This window comes from Salmo trutta, chromosome 21 (assembly GCF_901001165.1).
Source record: "Salmo trutta chromosome 21, fSalTru1.1, whole genome shotgun sequence".
Classification (NCBI taxonomy): domain Eukaryota; kingdom Metazoa; phylum Chordata; class Actinopteri; order Salmoniformes; family Salmonidae; genus Salmo; species Salmo trutta.
In genome coordinates this window covers 49776678-49798804 of record NC_042977.1, presented here as the reverse complement: position 1 = coordinate 49798804, position 22127 = coordinate 49776678, and the positions used below count along the sequence as shown (strand labels likewise).

Here is a 22127-nt window from a genome sequence, read left to right as displayed (position 1 = left end):
CATCCTTACAAACGCCCATGTTGTCCAGCAAATCTATGTGCCGATAACTAACACGCTGCAACAATCAGTAACAGTCACGTTTGACTTTGAAGACCTGGATGCAAGAACGCAGCAGATACCAGTGAAAAGTGAGGTTGTAGCCTATGGAAAAGATGATTTGGGGAATCTTGACTTTGCTTTGCTGGAGCTTAGCTCATGTCCTGACATCACGTTGCCTTCAAGCTTGCTTGACACCTTCAGCTTTCCGTCTCCAGAGGGGGGAATCTGCATCATCGGCCACCCCGAGGGCGGGGTGAAAAAGAAAGACCCCTGCTTCATCATTCAAAGAGGAGATCGGAAACAAGCTGTAGAAAAACATGTTACAGAAAATGATGAATTATTACATGTCATAAACAACAGATATTTCGAGGAGAACTGGGACATCACACATCTACTGACGGACACAGAGAAGATTACCTACGACACCTGTTTCTTCCACGGTGCCTCTGGCTCTCCAGTCTTCAACGAGTACTGCCAGCTGATAGCTATGCATACAGCAGGCTACTCCTACCAGGGTAAAGGAGGGAAAACCCAGAGTATCATAGAGTTTGCCATTCCCCTGTCAGGCGTACTTGAGGAGATCATCATCCAAGCGGTGCGTAGGAAAAGAGTTGATGTGCTACAGGGATTCCTGAGCCAGAGGAGTGAGAAATTAGACGTAGTGCTGGAAAGAGTCAAGACACAGTCTGATAAAGCCAGCCTGGTCCAGGCATTTCAGGAGAAGCTGCCGTTCAACAGTAACACTTCAGCTACAGATCAGGGAGAGCAGAGAACCTTCCACCAGTTCCTCTTTGATAAAGGCGACGCCACAGGGGTCGACGCCATGGAGGTGGATGATGAACAGTGGTGGAAAAAGTGCCCAATTGTCATATTTGAGTAAAAGTAAAGATACCTTAATAGAAAGTTACTCAAGTAAAAGTGAAAGTCACCCAGTAAAATACTACTTGAGTAAAAGTCTAAAAGGATTTCATTTTAAATATACTTAAGTATCAAAAGTGAAAGTGTAAATCATTTCAAATTCCTTATGTTAAGCAAAGCAGACGGTACCATTTTCTGGTTTTGAAAATGTATGGATAGCCAGGGGCACACTCCAACACTCAGACATAATTACAGATAGCCAAGGGCACACTCCAACACTCAGACATAATTCACAGGTTGCCTGTGGCACACTCCAACACTCAGACATTATTTACAAACGATGCATTTGTGTTTATTGAGTCAGCCAGTTAAGAGGCAGTAGATGACCAGGGATGTTCTCTGTTTAGTGAGTCCTCCAGATCAGAGGCAGTAGGGATGACTAGGGATGTTCTCTGTTTAGTGAGTCCTCCAGATCAGAGGCAGTAGGGATGACCAGGGATGTTCTCTGTTTAGTGAGTCCTCCAGATCAGAAGCAGTAGGGATGACCAGGGATGTTCTCTGTTTAGTGAGTCCTCCAGATCAGAAGCAGTAGGGATGACTAGGGATGTTTTCCTGAATTGGACCATTTTCCTGTCCTGCTAAGCATTTTGGGTGTCAAGGAAAATGTATGGAGTAAAAAGTATATCATTTTATTTAGGAATGTAGTGGAGTAAAAGTAAAAGTAGTCAAATATAAATAGTAAGGTACAGGTATCCCATAAAACAACTTATGTAGTACTTTAAAGTATTTTACTAAAGTACTTTACACCACTGATGATAACGAGTAATGAAAGTAGTGATGTGTATACTGTTCTTAAAATCCAAAATTTTATTCTAATCTGTATTATTTGTCTGTTTTCATATATTAATTAATATATATTTCATTATTACATTCCTCAATACAGACTTGTTCTTAGGCAGATCATGATTACGTTTGATGCATCATCCATGTAACCTACTATTATCGAATCAAATGAACCTGAGATCTTTCCATGGAAATTGTAGTTTTACATACGCTAGTCTTACATGATTGTATTGTTTTCTGCCAGGAAGACATGTACTGTAACCATTGCTTGTTTTAATCTACAAAATAAAAGTACAGAAGAAGCTAAGATGGTATACTTGTATGTAATGGCTGTCTTCATAAATGGACCAAGGCGCAGCAGGTATGTGAATACTCATCTTTAATTACAAATGAGGAGTAAAGCATCCACTTAACAATACAATAAAGGTGACAACCGCTACAGTTCTGCAGGCTAGAAACTCAGTGCAAGAACAACCACCCACAACCCCAAAGAAAAACACACACACCTATATAGGATTTCCAATCAAAGGCAACTCAACACACCTGCCTTCAATTGGAAGTCCCAATCAACAACACAAACATTCCCAACACAAACATGCCACGTCCTGACCCCAAAACTAAAACACTAGCTCCATCTGCTGGTCAGGACGTGACATTGTAAACATGTTTGATTTTCTTCAAGTAGAAATTGAAATTGGGATATGCCCCCAAAGTTGACATATGTCCCCCGTAACCATAACAAACTAATAATATGTTAAAAACAAGAGTACAACACTGTCAATATAATGTTTAATAATCAGGTTCCTATCATAGTCATTCTTGTTTTTAATGGATTGTCAAAATGCTTTACTTGTTTTCTTAACATAAAATAAAATAAAAACGGCTCTCTTTGTGAAAGACCAAGGACCAGTATTGAATATTCAGGATAGGAAGGAGAGCTGGTAGCAGAGAGAAACAAAATCCTGGTCCTGGATCAACAACACTGAAATCTCTAATATAATAGTTTAGTGCAAATGATGAATGATCCAGGATTTGTAATTAGTAACTGAACCTGGGAACGAGGTTAAGGTTTTGATGGAGAACACAACCTATTAACAATATGGAGTCAAAAACAAAGTACACGACAATGATCAACCTTTAACATGACAGATGGTTCTAACTAGGCCCCAAATGGCACCCTATTCCCTATATAGTGCACTCAAAGCCCTATGGGCCCCGGTCAAATGGCCCCCTATTCCCTATATATAGTGCACTCCGAGCCCTATGGGCCCTGGTCAAATGGCCCCCTATTCCCTATATAGTGCACTCCTAGCCCTATGGGCCCTGGTCAAATGGCCCCCTACTCCCTATATAGTGCACTCCTAGCCCTATGGGCCCTGGTCAAATGGTCCCCTATTCCTTATATAGTGCACTCCTAGCCCGATGGGCCCTGGTAAAATGGCCCCCTATTCCCTATATAGTGCAGTCCTAACTCTATGGGCCCTGGTCAAATGGCCCCCTATTCCCTATATAGTGCACTCCTATCCCTATGGGCCCTGGTTGAAAGCAGTGCACTACATAGGGAATAGGGTTCCATTTGGGCCTCTGCTTTCAGAATCAGGGTGTGTAGATCTCCACTCTACAGGTCCCTGTTGTTGCTGCTGAGTAGTTTGGGGTAGGAGGTTCCGATGGATCGCCCCTGACGATACACCACCATCTCTAGCAGGTATTCATCCACCTTCACCACGGCCGTGGTCACCTGTACATAAACCACAAGGCTAACGTTAGCCAATACATCCACCCATTTATATACGGGCTTGGTCAGAACAGTAGTTTATTCAGCCTGGAGGGGTAATGTTATGGCTGGTCAGAACAGTAGTTTATTCAGCCTGGAGGGGTAATGTTATGGCTGGTCAGAACAGTAGTTTATTCAGCCTGGAGGGGTAATGTTATGGCTGGTCAGAACAGTAGTTTATTCAGCCTGGAGGGGTAATGTTATGGCTGGTCAGAATAGTAGTTTATTCAGCCTGGAGGGGTAATGTTATGGCTGGTCAGAACAGTAGTTTATTCAGCCTGGAGGGGTAATGTTAGCTATGATGACTTCTGGTTGATAAAACGTGTAATCAGGGTGGTTCAGGGAACCAGGAGTAACCCGGCCTGAGATCTGAAAACTAGCATTAGCTAAAGACTATTGTGTCCAATAGAATTGATGGGTAAATAATGTATTGAGTCATTTTGTAGTCACTTTTATTGTAAATTATAAAATAATGTTACATTGGCTCCAAAATGACAATAGATTATTTAACATAAAATTCTATTGAACATCATCTGATAAACAATCAAATCACACTGCAAATGCATCCAAAAAGTTTTTTATACTGATAACAAGTTCAAACAGGTGCCATTAATACAGGTAACGAGTGGAGGACAGAGGAGCCTCTTAAAGAAGAAGTTACAGGTCTGTGAGAGCCAGAAATCTTGCTTGTTTGTAGGTGACCAAATACTTATTTTCCACCATAATTTGCAAATAAATTCATTTAAAATCCTACAATGTGATTTTCTGGAATTTTTTTTCTCATTTTGTCTGTCATAGTTGACGTGTACCTATGATGAAAATTACAGGCCTCTCTCATCTTTTTAAGTGGGAGAACTTGCACAATTGGTGGCTGACTAAATACTTTTTTGCCCCACAGCATGTCCTAACCGACTTGCCAAAACTATTGTTTGTTAACAAGAAATTTGTGGAGTAGTTGAAAAACGATTTTTAATGAATGCAACCTAAGTGTATGTAAACTTCTGACTTCAATTGTAGTTATGATATTTTCAAATGGGGGACCTACTGTAGATACATCAAGTGCATTAATTTCTACACGCTGAAACAGATATGTATGAAAATAACCTCATATAAATGGTAACATTCTGTATTGTCGCCTCATATAAAACATTTGATCTCAAATCCAAATTAAAAGTTTTAGCTTCACTGTCCAATTATGATGGTGGTGGGGAAATTATTCCCAAGATGTTAAAATAAAACAACTAGGCCATGAAGTGTCACACTCTGATCTGTTTCACCTGTCCTTGTGCTTGTCTCCACCCCCCTCCAGGTGTCACCCATCTTCCCCATTATCCCCTGGGTATTTATACCTGTGTTCTCTGTTTGTCTGTTGCTAATTCGTCTTGTTTGTCAGGTCAACCAGCGTTTTGTCTCAGATCCTACTTTTCCCCAGTCTCGCTTTTTCTCGCCCTCCTGGTTTTAACCTAACCTCTAGCTGTTAATAACCTAACCTCTAGCTGTTAATAACCTAACCTCTAGCTGTTAATAACCTAACCTCTAGCTGTTAATAACCTAACCTCTAGCTGTTAATAACCTAACATCTAGCTGTTAATAACCTAACTTCTAGCTGTTAATAACCTAACCTCTAGCTGTTAATAACCTAACCTCTAGCTGTTAATAACCTAACTTCTAGCTGTAAATAACCTAACCCTCTAGCTGTTAATAACCTAACCCTCTAGCTGTTAATAACCTAACCCTCTAGCTGTAAATAACCTAACCTCTAGCTGTTAATAATCTAACCTCTAGCTGTTAATAACCTAACCTCTAGCTGTTAATAACCTAACTTCTAGCTGTTAATAACCTAACCTCTAGCTGTTAATAACCTAACCTCTAGCTGTTAATAACCTAACTTCTAGCTGTAAATAACCTAACCCTCTAGCTGTTAATAACCTAACCCTCTAGCTGTTAATAACCTAACCCTCTAGCTGTAAATAACCTAACCTCTAGCTGTTAATAATCTAACCTCTAGCTGTTAATAACCTAACCTCTAGCTGTAAATAACCTAACCTCTAGCTGTAGATAACCTAACCTCCAGCTGTAAATAACCTAACCTCTAGCTGTAAATAACCTAACCCTCTAGCTGTAAATAACCTAACCCTCTAGCTGTAAATAACCTAACCTCTAGCTGTTAATAACCTAACCCTCTAGCTGTTAATAACCTAACCTCTAGCTGTAAATAACCTAACCTCTAGCTGTAAATAACCTAACCTCTAGCTGTTAATAACCTAACCTCTAGCTGTAAATAACCTAACCTCCAGCTGTAAATAACCTAACCTCTAGCTGTAAATAACCTAACCCTCTAGCTGTAAATAACCTAACCCTCTAGCTGTAAATAACCTAACCCTCTAGCTGTAAATAACCTAACCTCTAGCTGTTAATAATCTAACCTCTAGCTGTTAATAACCTAACCTCTAGCTGTTAATAACCTAACTTCTAGCTGTTAATAACCTAACCTCTAGCTGTTAATAACCTAACCTCTAGCTGTTAATAACCTAACTTCTAGCTGTAAATAACCTAACCCTCTAGCTGTTAATAACCTAACCCTCTAGCTGTTAATAACCTAACCCTCTAGCTGTAAATAACCTAACCTCTAGCTGTTAATAATCTAACCTCTAGCTGTTAATAACCTAACCTCTAGCTGTAAATAACCTAACCTCTAGCTGTAAATAACCTAACCTCCAGCTGTAAATAACCTAACCTCTAGCTGTAAATAACCTAACCCTCTAGCTGTAAATAACCTAACCCTCTAGCTGTTAATAACCTAACCTCTAGCTGTTAATAACCTAACCTCTAGCTGTTAATAACCTAACATCTAGCTGTTAATAACCTAACTTCTAGCTGTTAATAACCTAACCTCTAGCTGTTAATAACCTAACCTCTAGCTGTTAATAACCTAACTTCTAGCTGTAAATAACCTAACCCTCTAGCTGTTAATAACCTAACCCTCTAGCTGTTAATAACCTAACCCTCTAGCTGTAAATAACCTAACCTCTAGCTGTTAATAATCTAACCTCTAGCTGTTAATAACCTAACCTCTAGCTGTTAATAACCTAACTTCTAGCTGTTAATAACCTAACCTCTAGCTGTTAATAACCTAACCTCTAGCTGTTAATAACCTAACTTCTAGCTGTAAATAACCTAACCCTCTAGCTGTTAATAACCTAACCCTCTAGCTGTTAATAACCTAACCCTCTAGCTGTAAATAACCTAACCTCTAGCTGTTAATAATCTAACCTCTAGCTGTTAATAACCTAACCTCTAGCTGTAAATAACCTAACCTCTAGCTGTAGATAACCTAACCTCCAGCTGTAAATAACCTAACCTCTAGCTGTAAATAACCTAACCCTCTAGCTGTAAATAACCTAACCCTCTAGCTGTAAATAACCTAACCTCTAGCTGTTAATAACCTAACCCTCTAGCTGTTAATAACCTAACCTCTAGCTGTAAATAACCTAACCTCTAGCTGTAAATAACCTAACCTCTAGCTGTTAATAACCTAACCTCTAGCTGTAAATAACCTAACCTCCAGCTGTAAATAACCTAACCTCTAGCTGTAAATAACCTAACCCTCTAGCTGTAAATAACCTAACCCTCTAGCTGTAAATAACCTAACCCTCTAGCTGTAAATAACCTAACCTCTAGCTGTTAATAATCTAACCTCTAGCTGTTAATAACCTAACCTCTAGCTGTTAATAACCTAACTTCTAGCTGTTAATAACCTAACCTCTAGCTGTTAATAACCTAACCTCTAGCTGTTAATAACCTAACTTCTAGCTGTAAATAACCTAACCCTCTAGCTGTTAATAACCTAACCCTCTAGCTGTTAATAACCTAACCCTCTAGCTGTAATAACCTAACCTCTAGCTGTTAATAATCTAACCTCTAGCTGTTAATAACCTAACCTCTAGCTGTAAATAACCTAACCTCTAGCTGTAAATAACCTAACCTCCAGCTGTAAATAACCTAACCTCTAGCTGTAAATAACCTAACCCTCTAGCTGTAAATAACCTAACCCTCTAGCTGTAAATAACCTAACCTCTAGCTGTAAATAACCTAACCTCTAGCTGTAAATAACCTAACCTCCAGCTGTAAATAACCTAACCTCTAGCTGTAAATAACCTAACCCTCTAGCTGTAAATAACCTAACCTTCTAGCTGTAAATAACCTAACCTCTAGCTGTTAATAACCTAACCCTCTAGCTGTAAATAACCTAACCTCTAGCTGTAAATAACCTAACCTCTAGCTGTAAATAACCTAACCTCTAGCTGTAAATAACCTAACCTCTAGCTGTTAATAACCTAACCTCTAGCTGTAAATAACCTAACCTCTAGCTGTAAATAACCTAACCTCTAGCTGTAAATAACCTAACCTCCAGCTGTAAATAACCTAACCTCTAGCTGTTAATAACCTAACCCTCTAGCTGTTAATAATCTAACCTCTAGCTGTTAATAACCTAACCTCTAGCTGTAAATAACCTAACCTCTAGCTGTAAATAACCTAACCTCTAGCTGTAAATAACCTAACCTCTAGCTGTAAATAACCTAACCTCTAGCTGTAAATAACCTAACCTCCAGCTGTAAATAACCTAACCTCTAGCTGTAAATAACCTAACCGTCTAGCTGTAAATAACCTAACCCTCTAGCTGTAAATAACCTAACCCTCTAGCTGTAAATAACCTAACCCTCTAGCTGTAAATAACCTAACCTCTAGCTGTTAATAACCTAACCTCTAGCTGTAAATAACCTAACCTCTTGCTGTAAATAACCTAACCTCTAGCTGTAAATAACCTAACCACTAGCTGTAAATAACCTAACCGTCTAGCTGTAAATAACCTAACCCTCTAGCTGTAAATAACCTAACCCTCTAGCTGTAAATAACCTAACCCTCTAGCTGTAAATAACCTAACCTCTAGCTGTTAATAACCTAACCTCTAGCTGTAAATAACCTAACCTCTTGCTGTAAATAACCTAACCTCTAGCTGTAAATAACCTAACCTCTAGCTGTTAATAACTTAACCCTCTAGCTGTAAATAACCTAACCTCTAGCTGTAAATAACCTAAACTCTTTGGTCTGAATGCCAAGCGTCACGTCTGGAGGAAACCTGGCACCATCCCTACGATGAAGCATGGCGGTGGCAGCATCATGCTGTGGGGATGTTTTTCAGCGGCAGGGACTGTGAGACTAGTCAGGTTTGAGGGAAAGGTGAATGGACCAAAGTAGAGAGAAATCCTTGATGAAAACCTGCTCCAGAGTTCTCAGACTGGGGCGAAGGTTCACCTTCCAACAGGACAACGACCCTAAGCACACAGCGAAGACAGCGCAGGAGTGGCTTTGGGACAAGTCTCTAAATGTCTGAGTGGCCCAGCCAGAGACCTGAAAATAGCTGTGCAACAACGCTCCCCATCCAACCTGACAGAGCTTGAGAGGATCTGCAGAGAAGAATGGGAGAAACTCCCCAAATACAGGTGTGCCAAGCTTGTAGCATCATACCCAAGAAGACTCAAGGCTGTAATCACTGCCTAAGGTGCTTCATCAAAGTACTGAGTAAAGGGTCTGAATACTTATGCACATTTGAGAATGTTTCTTTTTTTTGTGCAAAAATTTCCCAAAAATTGTTTTTGCATTGTCATTATGGGTTATTGTGTGTAGATTGTTTTGGGGGGGGGGGGGGGGGGGACAATTCAATCCATTTTAGAATTAGGCTATAAAGTAACAAATTGTGGAATAAGTCAAGACGTTGTATTGATTAATGTGACGACTGCTGCTCATCGAATGATTAATGGTTTATAATTATGTGAATAAATGAATCCGGTAATTATTAACTCATTAACCTGGGCACCATGGGAAAGTTTGGTTTTATTGAGTTTCTATTTCCCAAATTAACTCAAAGAAGAATATCAGAATATCGATTTTACAACAGTCGCTAATTAATTCAATTTCCTCTACAGTCTCATTCTGAATGTCGCATAATCCGGGAATCTGCATAAACCCGAGTCCCACCTGTAGTGTCTTAGCTCTTATTACTTATTTATATAATAAAGAATTACTCTGAATACAAGAAACTGAACTGGAGCTTCACATTTACTAAAATGAGTTAGTACCAGAATAACATAGAACAACACTGCGCATCACCAAGGGTGCTCCATTCTTAAAGGGGACATCAGTAATTAACAGCATGACCAAGTGTGCTCCATTCTTAAAGGGGACATCAGTAATTAACAGCATGACCAAGTGTGCTCCATTATTAAAGGGGACATCAGTAATTAACAGCATGACCAAGGGGGCTCCATTCTTAAAGGGGACATCAGTAATTAACAGCATGACCAAGGGTGCTCCATTCTTAAAGGAGACATCAGTAATTAACAGCATGACCAAGGGTGCTCCATTCTTAAAGGGGACATCAGTAATTAACAGCATTACCAAGGGTGCTCCATTCTTAAAGGGGACATCAGTAATTAACAGAATGACCAAGTGTGCTCCATTCTTAAAGGGGACATCATTAATTAACAGCATGACCAAGTGTGCTCCATTCTTAAAGGGGACACCAGTAATTAACAGCATGACCAAGGGTGCTCCATTCTTAAAGTGGACATCAGTAATTAACAGCATGACCAAGGGTGCTCCATTCTTAAAGGGGACATCAGTAATTAACAGCATGACCAAGGGTGCTCCATTCTTAAAGGGGACATCAGTAATTAACAGCATGACTAAGTGTGCTCCATTCTTAAAGGGGACATCTGTAATTAACAGCATGACCAAGGGTGCTCCATTCTTAAAGGGGACATCAGTAATTAACAGCATGACCAAGGGTGCTCCATTCTTAAAGGGGACATCATTAATTAACAGCATGACCAAGGGTGCTCCATTCTTAAAGGGGACATCAGTAATTAACAGCATGACCAAGTGTGCTCCATTCTTAAAGGGGACATCATTAATTAACAGCATGACCAAGGGTGCTCCATTCTTAAAGGGGACATCATTAATTAACAGCATGACCAAGGGTGCTCCATTCTTAAAGGGGCCATCAGTAATTAACAGCATGACCAAGGGTGCTCCATTCTTAAAGGGGACATCAGTAATTAACAGCATGACCAAGGGTGCTCCATTCTTAAAGGGGACATCAGTAATTAACAGCATGACCAAGGGTGCTCCATTCTTAAAGGGGACATCATTAATTAACAGAACATAACACCACCAATGAGGCCGTACCACACCAATTGAGTTGATTATTTATTTACTAACAAGCTAAGTGTTAATATAAGATACACATACACACAGTCTGGGCTATTGATTAGAACTTAGTACAACGAAACAGGTCCCTAGTGGACCAACACGATATGACACGTGTTACACAAAGTGGGGATTTAAAAGAGAAAGTACACGAAAGAAAAATACACTTGGGTGCATTTGTCAGCTATGCTTATTTTAACCATAGTCTTGCCCCGAACTGCCCGCTCTTATGGGTCAGAATGTAATGATGTAATTACGTGTTGAAGGTCTTCGATGGGGGTCTCTGCGTGGACCGTTTCGGCTTCTCGGATGACGCACTTCTCTGGCGTAACTCTCTGGTTGTCCTCACGATGTCAGTGTCCTTTGTCTTAGTTGTCTGTTTCCTCGCCCTTGTTCTGAAAGGGGTCTTTTGAGAACAGCCAGCCCTGTAGCTCAGGGCTCACAGCGTATGAATGAAAGCAGTGTAGACACACGATTCGATGGAGTGGTGACCGAGTGGTCCTGCTTGAATTCACCTTCTTAGACGCAGCTACTCATCCGTAGCATACAGTGGGGGGAAAAAGTATTTGATCCTTTGCTGATTTTGTACGTTTGCCCACTGACAAAGAAATGATCAGTCTATAATTTTAATGGTAGGTTTATTTGAACAGTGAGAGACAGAAAAACGCATGTCAAAAATGTTATAAATTGATTTGCATTTTAATGAGGGAAATAAGTATTTCCCCACTGTAGATAGAAGATTCCTTTGTCTTCAATCTCGTGTTGCGTTTTGGGGTTGTTGACCACTCAGACCTTGGCAGCAGCTCGGGTCACTTAGTCTGACATGTTAATTCTTAACTCACATGTTTTATACCCTCTGGTCGGAAGTGGGCGTTTTGCGCCTTTAGTGTAATTCTCTGGGCGTAACTAGTTACGAGGCCGGAGGTCTGGGTTTAACTAGTTACGAGGCCGGAGGTCTGGATTTAACTAGTTACGAGGCCGGAGGTCTGGGTTTAACTAGTTACGAGGACGGAGGTCTGTATTTAACTAGTTACGAGGCCGGAGGTCTGGATTTAACTAGTTACGAGGCCGGAGGTCTGGATTTAACTAGTTACGAGGCCGGAGGTCTGGGTTTAACTAGTTACGAGGCCGGAGGTCTGGATTTAACTAGTTACGAGGCTAGAGGTCTGGATTTAACTAGTTACGAGGCCGGAGGTCTGGATTTAACTAGTTACGAGGCCGGAGGTCTGGGTTTAACTAGTTACGAGGCCGGAGGTCTGTATTTAACTAGTTACGAGGCCGGAGGTCTGGATTTAACTAGTTACGGAGCCGGAGGTCTGGGTTTAACTTGTTACGAGACCGGAAGGAATTTTGTCTGCTGCGTGAGGTGTCATAAAACCCCCCGCATCTTCATACCTCTCGATCTCTTTCCCTCTGGTGGGTGTGAGAGATCTCTCTGTAGGATTGTGGTCCATGGTAAACATGACCTGAGCAGGCCAGTCATGACAGTGCATATACCTGTTCTATGTGTGGAATAATTTGAATACACATTGTATTACGACTTTTGTGTTTTGTCTGAATGGTTGTTTGGTAGTAAAGGCCCTGAAAAAACATCAACAATTGACTAGTGATGGACAATCCATATAGTTTTTTATTTATTTAACCTTTATTTAATTCTTATTTACAATGACGGCCTAGGAACAGTGGGTTAACTGCCTTGTTCAGGGGCAGAACGACAGATTTTTACCTTGTCAGCTTGGGGATTCAATCTAGCAACCTTTCGGTTACTGGCCCAACGCTCTAACCACTAGGCTAGCTGCTGCCCCAATCAAACTGCTCATATAATTTGGTTTCCTTGAGCAAGGAGGAGCCCTTCTCAGGTATGAATCTAAGAGTTATGTATCAGATACTCAACATGCTCTGCTCACACCTACTGTGATGGTCCGGGGCCTAAACCACACAAAAACAACACAAGACACTATGGAACACAAAGCTTTTACTATCTCATCCTGGAATATACAAGGTCTGAGGTCATCTGCCTTTGGCCTAAAGAGCAGGAACCCAGACTTCATCAAAGATATTGGAAATACAGACATTGTCATCCTACAGGAAACATGGTATAGAGGAGATGGACCCACTGGTTTCCCTCTAGGTTACAGAGAGCTGGTACAACAATGACAAATGGTTTGATGAAGAATACAAAAAACCTAAAAGAAATTGAGAAACCTATCCAACCAAAAACATAGAAACTCAGAAAACCTGAGCCTACGCCTTCACTATGGTGAATCACTAAAACAATACAGAAATACACTATCGGAAAAAGAAGGAACAGAACGTCAGAAATCAGCTCATTGTGATTAAATAATCCATAGAATCAAACCACTTCTGGGAAAATTTGAAAACACTAAACAAAGAACTACATGAAGAGATCCAACCCAAAAAGGCCTGTGGGGTTGATGGTATCCTAAACGAAATGATAAAATACACAGACCACAGATTCCAATTGGCTATACTTAAACTCTTTAACATCATCCTCAGCTCTGGCATCTTCCCCAATATTTGGAAGCAAGGACTGATCACCCCCAATCCACAAAGTGAAGACAAATTTGACCCAAATAACTACCGTGGGATATGAGTCAACAGCAACCTTGTGAAAATCCTCTGCATTATCATTAACAGCAGACTCGTACATTTCCTGGCTTTTTTACCAAATTGCGGTATGACAGACCACATACTCACCCTGCACACCCTAATTGATAAACAAACCAAAACAAGGGCAAAGTCTTCTCATGCTTTGTTGACTTCAAAAAAGCTTTCGACTCAATTTGGCCTGAGGGTCTGCTATACAAATTGATGGAAAGTGCTGTTGGGGGGGGGGGGGCAACATACAACGTTATAAAATCCATGTACAAATACAAAAAGTGTGCGGTTAAAATTGCCAAAAAACACACATTTCTTCCCACAGGGCCGTGGGGTGAGACAGGGATGCAGCTTGAGCCCCACCCTCTTCAACATATATATCAATGAATTGGCGAGGGCACTAGAACAGTCTGCAGCACCCGGCCTCACCCTACTAGAATCTGAAGTCAAATGTCTACTGTTTGCTGATGATCTGGTGCTTCTGTCCCCAACCAAAGAGGGCCTACAGCAGCACCAAACTCAGCAAAAAAAGAAACGTCCCTTTTTCATCACCGGCAACAAAGTCGCCAAGGGGCACAAACCCACCGTCGCTAGACTAGACAGGACTGGCAAAAAGTGCTCTTCACTGACGAGTCGCTGTTTTGTCTCACCAGGGGTGATGGTCGGATTTGCGTTTATCGTCGAAAGAATGAGCGTTACACCGAAGACCTGTATTCTGGAGCGGGATCAATATGGAGGTGGAGGGTCACAACAACATCGGACTGAGCTTGTTGTCATTGCAGGCAATCTCAACGCTGTGTGTTACAGGGAAGACCTCCTCCCTCATGTGGTACCCTTCCTGCAGGCTCATCCTGACATGACCCTCCAGCATGACAATGCCACCAGCCATACTGCTAAGTCTGTGTGTGATTCCCTGCAAGACAGGAATGTCAGTGTTCTGCCATGGCCAGCGAAGAGCCCAGATCTCAATCCCAATGAGCATGTCTGGGACCTGTTGGATCGGAGGGTGAGGGCTAGGGACATTCCCCCCAGAAATGTCCAGGAACTTGCAGGTGCCTTGGTGGAAGAGTGGGGTAACATCTCCCAGCAAGAACTGGCAAATCGGGTGCAGTCCATGAGGAGGAGATGCACTGCAGTACTTAATGCAGCTGGTGGCCACACCAGATACTGACTGTTACTTTTGTTCAGGGACACATTATTCCATTTCTGTTAGTCACATGTCTGTGGAATGTCTTGTTCAGTTTATGTTTCAGTTGTTGAATCTTGTTATGTTTATACAAATATGTACACGTGTTAAGTTTGCTGAAAATAAACGCAGTTGACAGTGAGAGGACGTTTCTTTTTTTCCTGAGTGTAGATATTCTGCACAGATTCTGTCAGACCTGGGCCCTGACAGTAAATCTCAGTCAGACAAAAATAATGGTGTTCCAAAAAAGGTCCAGTTGCCAGGACCACAAATACAAATTTAATCTAGACACCGTTGCTCTAGAGCACACAAACTATACATACCTCGGCCTTAACATCAGAGCTACAGGTAACTTCCACAAAGCTGTGAATGATCTGAGAGACAAGGCAAGAAGGGACTTCTATGCCAATTAAAGGAACATAAAATTTGACATACCAATTAGGATCTGGCTAAAAATAATTGAATCAATTATAGAACACATTGCGCTTTATGGTTGTGAGGTCTGGGTGGCAGAATACCTGACCACTGTGATTGACCCAAAATTAAGGAAATCTTTGACTATGTTCTGCCAAAGGCAGACCTTTCTCTCAGGAGAAGACAGGCTATGTGCACACTGCCCACAAAATGAGGTGGAAGCTGAGCTGCACTTCCTAACTTCCTGCCAAATGTATGACCATATTAGAGACACATATTTCCCTCAGATTACACAGACCCACAAATAATTCCAAAACAAATACAATGTTGATAAACTCCCATATCTACTGGGTGAAATACCACAGTGTTCCATCACAGCAGCAAGATGTGTGATCTTTTTCCACAAGAAAAGATCAACCAGTGAAGAACAAACACCATTATAAATACAACCCATATTTATGTTTTTCTTTTCACTTTTGTACTTTAACCATTTGCACATCGTTACAACAATGTATTCAGAAATAATATGACATTTGAAATATCTCTTTCTTTGGAACTTTTGTGAATGTAATGTTTACTGTTAATTTTTTGTTTATTTCACTTTTGTTTATTATCTATTTCGCTTGCTTTGGCAATGTAAACATTTGTTTCCCATGCCAACAAAGCCCCTTAAATTGAATTGAGTTGAAAGAGAGAGAAAACGATTAACGCAGGAGAGAGGGAGAGGGAGAAAGAGAGCATTTATAACACATCTAGGAGTGTAGTACATTTCTGATGACAAATGTTTTGTTGTTGACCAAATTCGACGCTCTCTCATTGTCCTCCGAACAAAAACAACGAAAAAAAAAGCCGCCTGCTGGAGGGAGACATATTTTCCACCGAGTTTGGCCTCTCTCTTCCGCTTCTTCTCTGACAAATTGCTCCTCCTCACTGCTGAGTGACGCTGCCTCATGGGAGACAGGTAATGTTTCAGCAGGAGCAGCAGCCTCTGGCTCCCCCTGCTGTTCTGGAGGTGTCCGCGCAGATTTAGGTTTTGTGTCTGGGAGGAAGGGGGGACTCCATTAGCTACAGGTGGGGGGATATTAGAATCATCCACCTTCATCCCCTTCTTCAATGAGACCAGCATGGACTCTGGGGTCTGGAGAATAACACAGGGATAATGAGAAAGGAACAGAGTGTTATACAACTTTACATCAGGGGTAGTCAACCCTCCTACGACGTCCATTAACAAATTGTGTCCCAAAAGTATCTTGGATCAGGTCCCCACCTGTTCTTATGATCTCATTCATTATTATCTAAAAGGCCAACTGATTCTAAATCAGCACTCTTACTGTGAGAACATTGTGAATACAGGCTCTGGAGAGAAACAAGAAGTGCAGGCTTTTCCTCTAACTTTACTCAGACACACCAGATGTAGTTTTCTGAAATGCCTGCCCCATCCACCTTGAGTCCTTTCTCCGTGCTTTAGAGCAGGGCTTCCCCAAACTTATTTGCTTCACGACCCACCAATTGAGGTGTCTTTTGAGTCGCGACCCACCAATCAAGGTGTCTTTTGAATCGCGACCCACCATAAAAGGTGTTGTTTCTGGCATCCCATTGGACATTGATAATCAATATCTCAGGCTAAAAATTCCAGACGTAGTTAATGCACGTCGCTTGACACGTATGGAGAATTTCATTGTAAATAAGAATTTGTTCTTAACTGACTTGCCTAGTGTCATGACGTTGGCCTCTTTGGGTTTTCTATGCACCATCCCCCTCCTTCTGTCTCCAACCCCAGGCTAAGTGAGTGCGGTCATAAATTCCGAAGGAGAATGTCCTGCCTCATGGGCACAGTATAAAGAGACAGAGTGTTTTCATGGAGAGAACAAAGGATTCTTCCACCTCACAGAATTGGAGAACCGAACAACATTTATGTTCTGGAGTAGGTATAAAAGATCGGTGAAGAATCCAGCTACGAATCCAGCTACGAATCCAGCTACATTTGGTACAATTTTATGAAAGTCATGAGAGACAATACGGCCATATTACCATAATAATGTTTATATACTAGCCTCAGCGATGAGACTAACATCTAAATGGTTGTATAAAATTTATGAAAAAAGATGGAACTGTTTGTGAAATTGTGTAAATGTGATTTTGGACTGTTAACCTCTCTTGGGCCGGCGGGACGAAATCGTCCCACCTACGTAACAGCCAGTGGAATCCTGTGGCGCGTTATTCAAATATCTTAGAAATGCTATTACTTCAATTTCTCAAACATATGACTATTTTACAGCATTTTAAAGACAACACTCTCGTTAATCTAACCACACTGTCCAATTTCAAAAAGGCTTTACAACGAAAGCAAAACATTAGATTATGTCAGCAGAGTACCCAGCCAGAAATAATCAGACACCCATTTTTCAAGCCAGCATATAATGTCACATAAACCCAGAAGACAGCTAAATTCAGCACTAACCTTTGATGATCTTCATCAGATGACAACCCCAGGACATTATGTTATACAATACATGCATGTTTTGTTCAATCAAGTTCATATTTATATCAAAAACCAGCTTTTTATATTAGCATGTGACGTTCAGAACTAGCATACACCCCGCAAACTTCCGGCGAATTTACTAACAATTTACTAAATTACTCACGATAAATGTTCACAAAAAGCATAACAATTATTTTAAGAATTATAGATACAGAACCCCTCTATGCACTCGATATGTCCGATTTTAAAATAGCTTTTCGGTGAAAGCACATTTTGCAATATTCTAAGTAGATAGCCCGGCATCACAGGGCTAGCTATTTAGACACCCAGCAAGTTTAGCCTTCACCAAACTCCGATTAACTATTAGAAAAGTTTGATCACCTTTGGTGTTCTTCGTCAGAATGCACTCCCAGGACTTCTACTTCAATAACAAATGTTGGTTTGGTCCCAAATAATCCATAGTTATGTTCAAACAGCGGCGTTTTGTTCGTGCATTCAAGACACTATCCGAATGGTAAATAAGGGTCACGCGCACGGCGCATTTCGTGACAAAAGATTTCTAAATATTTCATTACCGTACTTTGAAGCATGTCAACCGCTGTTTAAAATCAATTTTTATGCCATTTTTCTCGTAAAAAAGCGATAATATTCCGACCGGGAATCTGCAATTAGGTAAACAGACGAAAGAAAATAAATCACGGGGTCGACTCGAGCACGCGCCTAAGCCCTTTGTCCTCTGATCGGCCACTTGTCAAAGGCGATAATGTGTTTCAGCCAGAGGCTGCCTCGATATCGTTCAGCTTTTTCCCGGGCTCTGAGAGCCTATGGGAGCCGTAGGAAGTGTCACGTTACAGCAAAGATCCTCTATCTTCAATAAACAGAGGCCAGAAGAACAACACCTTGTCAGACAGGCCACTTCCTGCATGAAATCTTCTCAGGTTTTTGCCTGCCATATGAGTTCTGTTATACTCACAGACACCATTTAAACAGTTTTAGAAACTTTAGGGTGTTTTCTATCCAAAGCCAATAATTATATGCATATTCTAGTTACTGGGCAGGAGTAGTAACCAGATTAAATTGGGTACGTTTTTTATCCGGCCGTGTAAATACTGCCCCCTAGCCCTAACAGGTTAAACAAGGAAGGCTACAGTCCGGGAACATTTTTCTTGAACATTTGGTTAAACTATGGTTTACATGAATCAACATTAATACATTTGGTTAAACTATGGTTTACATGAATCAATCAACATTAATACATTTGGTTAAACTATGGTTTACATGAATCAATCAACATTAATACATTTCTTACCTCATAAAAAATTGTATCATATGTGTTGGGATACCAAAGTTTATAAATAGCCTAGATTTCCATCAGGTACACTGTCACTGTGAGAAGAACATAGGATATCAGCCGACTGTATCCTAGACCTAGAAAATGGCTCGATAAGGAAGAGGGTGTGCCTTTATTGGCACAGATCACCTGTGATGAAAGGTGGTCGATCAAGGACTGCCTTCTTTATAGTAACTCTGTGCACACTTGAACAATGCATTAATGTATGAACATATCTTTCTTTTTTGATATTTATGGTTTACGAATGTCATGACAGTCTTGAACCTAAAAACAAACATATTTCACAATGTTTCACTCAGAGATCATAACAGCGGGCTACTTACCTGGATAATTCTTCCAAAATGACAGGACAGTCCACGAGAACTGTGAGCAGCATAAACTATTATCTAACGCTGTGTTGAATGACCTGGGCAGAATAACATTACATAAAACCAGCTCAACACCATTCCACTCCTGGTTACTATGACTACACGATATCAACACCATACCTCTCCTGGTTACTATGACTACATGATATCAACACCATACCTCTCCTGGTTACTACATTACCTTTACATTTACGTCATTTAGCAGACGCTCTTATCCAGAGTGACTTACTAATTGGTGCATTCACCTTACGATATCCAGTGGAACAACCACTTTACAATAGTACATCTATATCTTTATTTTAGGGGGGGGTTAGAAGGATTACTATATCCTATCCCAGGTAATCCTTAAAGAGGTGGGGTTTCAGGTGTCTCCGGAAGGTGGTGATTGACTCCGCTGTCCTGGCGTCGTGAGGGAGCTTGTTCCACTATTGGGGTGCCAGAGCAGCGAACAGTTTTGACTGGACTGAGCGGGAACTGTGCTTCCTCAGAGGGAGGGGGGCCAGCAGGCCAGAGGTGGATGAACGCAGTGCCCTTGTTTGGGTGTAGGGACTGATCAGAGCCTGAAGGTACAGAGGTGCCGTTCCCCTCACAGCTCTGTAGGCAAGCACCATGGTCTTGTAGCAGATGCGAGCTTCAACTGGAAGCCAGTGGAGTGTGCGGAGGAGCGGGGTGACGTGATCGAACGTGGGAAGGTTGAACACCAGACGGGCTGCGGCGTTCTGGATGAGTTGTAGGGGTTTAATGGCACAGGCAGGGAGCCCCGCCAACAGCGAGTTGCAGTAATCCAGACGGGAGATGACAAGTGCCTGGATTAGGACCTGCGCCGCTTCCTGTGTAAGGCAGGGTCATATTCTGCGAATGTTGTAGAGGATGAACCTACAGGATCGGGTCACCGCCTTGATGTTAGCGGAGAACGACAGGGTATTGTCCAGGGTCACGCCAAGGCTCTTAGCACTCTGGGAGGAGGACACAATGGAGTTGTCAACCGTGATGACGAGATCATGGAATGGGCAGTCCTTTCCCGGGAGGAAGAGCAGCTCCGTCTTGCCGAGGTTCAGCTTGAGGTGGTGATCCGTCATCCACACTGATATGTCTGCCAGACATGCAGAGATGCGATTCGTCACCTGGTTATCAGAAGGGGGAAAGGAGAAGATTAATTGTGTGTCGTCTGCGTAGCAATGATAGGAGAGACCATGTGAGGATATGACAGAGCCAAGTGACTTGGTGTATAGCGAGAATAGGAGAGGGCCTAGAACTGAGCCCTGGGGGACACCAGTGGTGAGAGCACGTGGTGCGGAGACGGATTCTCGCCACGCCACCTGGTAGGAGCGACCTGTCAGGTAGGACGCAATCCAAGAGTGAGCTGCGCCAGAGATGCCCAACTCGGAGAGGGTGGAGAGGAGGATCTGATGGTTCACAGTATCAAAGGCAGCAGATAGGTCTAGAAGGCTGAGAGCAGAGGAGAGAGAGTTAGCTTTAGCAGTGCGGAGAGCCTCCGTGACACAGAGAAGAGCAGTCTCAGTTGAATGACCAGTCTTGAAACCTGACTGATTTGGATCAAGAAGGTCATTCTGAGAGAGATAGCAAGAGAGCTGGCCAAGGACGGCACGCTCAAGAGTTTTGGAGAGAAAAAAAAGAAGGGATCGTGATCTGTAGTTGTTGACATCGGAGGGATCGAGTGTAGGTTTTTTGAGAAGGGGTGCAACTCTCGCTCTCTTGAAGACGGAAGGGACGTAGCCAGCAGTCAGGGATGAGTTGATGAGCGAGGTGAAGTAAGGGAGAAGGTCTCCGGAAATGGTCTGGAGAAGAGAGGAGGGGATAGGGTCAAGCGGGCAGGTTGTTGGGCGGCCGGCCGTCACAAGTCGCAAGATTTCATCTGGAGAGAGAGGGGAGAGAGGTCAAAGCATAGGGTAGGGCAATATGAGCAGGACCAGCGGTGTCGTTTGACTTAACAAACGAGGATCGGATGTCGTCGACCTTCTTTTCAAAATGGTTGATGAAGTCATCCGCAGAGAGGGAGGAGGGGGGAGGGGGAGGAGGATTCAGGAGGGAGGAGAAGGTGGCGAAGAGCTTCCTAGGGTTAGAGGCAGATGCTTGGAATTTAGAGTGGTAGAAAGTGGCTTTAGCAGCAGAAACAGAGGAAGAAAATGTAGAGAGGAGGGAGTGAAAAGATGCCAGGTCCGCAGGGATGCTAGTTTTCCTCCATTTCCGCTCGGCTGCCCAGAGCCCTGTTCTGTGAGCTCGCAATGAGTCGTCAAGCCACGGAGCAGGAGGGGAGGACGGAGCCGGCCAGGAGGATAAGGGACATAGAGAGTCAGAGGATGCAGAAAGGGAGGAGAGGAGGGTTGAGGAAGCAGAATCAGGAGATTGGTTGGAGAAGGATTGAGCAGAGTGAAGAGATGATAGGATGGAAGAGGAGAGAGTAGTAGGAAAGAGAGAGCGAAGGTTGCGACGGCGCAATACCATCTGAGTAGGGCAGAGTGAGTAGTGTTGGAGGAGAGCGAGAGGGAAAAGGATACAAGGTAGTGGTCGGAGACTTGGAGGGGAGTTGCAGTGAGATTAGTAGAAGAACAGCATCTAGTAAAGATGAGGTCAAGCGTATTGCCTGCCTTGTGAGTAGGGGGGACGTGAGAGGGTGAGGTCAAAAGAGGAGAGGAGTGGAAAGGAGGAGGCAGAGAGAAAGGAGTCAAAGGTAGACGTAGGGAGGTTAACCTCTATGGGACCGGCGGGACGAATTCGTCCCACCTACGTAACAGCCAGTTGAATCCTGTGGCGCGATTTTCAAAACCTTTGAAATGCTATTACTTCAATTTCTCAAACATATGACTATTTTACAGCTATTTAAAGACAAGACTCTCGTTAATCTAACCACACTGTCCGATTTCAAAAAGGCTTTACAACGAAAGCAAAACATTAGATTATGT

At 42.2% G+C, this 22127-nt stretch overlaps 2 protein-coding genes across 10 annotated transcripts in view; both read left to right on the top strand.

Moving 5' to 3' along the window:
• Window positions 1-952, top strand: part of LOC115157620 (protein FAM111A-like) — an 18628-nt gene extending 17676 nt beyond the window's left edge. For all 8 annotated transcript variants that reach the window (XM_029706027.1, XM_029706022.1, XM_029706024.1 and 5 more), the window contains exon 5: window positions 1-952. This exon is cut by the window's left edge and continues 1088 nt beyond it. In XM_029706027.1, coding sequence (XP_029561887.1) covers window positions 1-919 — 919 coding nt within the window. In that variant the 3' untranslated portion in view covers window positions 920-952.
• LOC115157619 (protein FAM111A-like) overlaps window positions 1-22127 on the top strand; it is a 201385-nt gene that overhangs the window by 90801 nt on the left and 88457 nt on the right. The window lies entirely within an intron of this gene.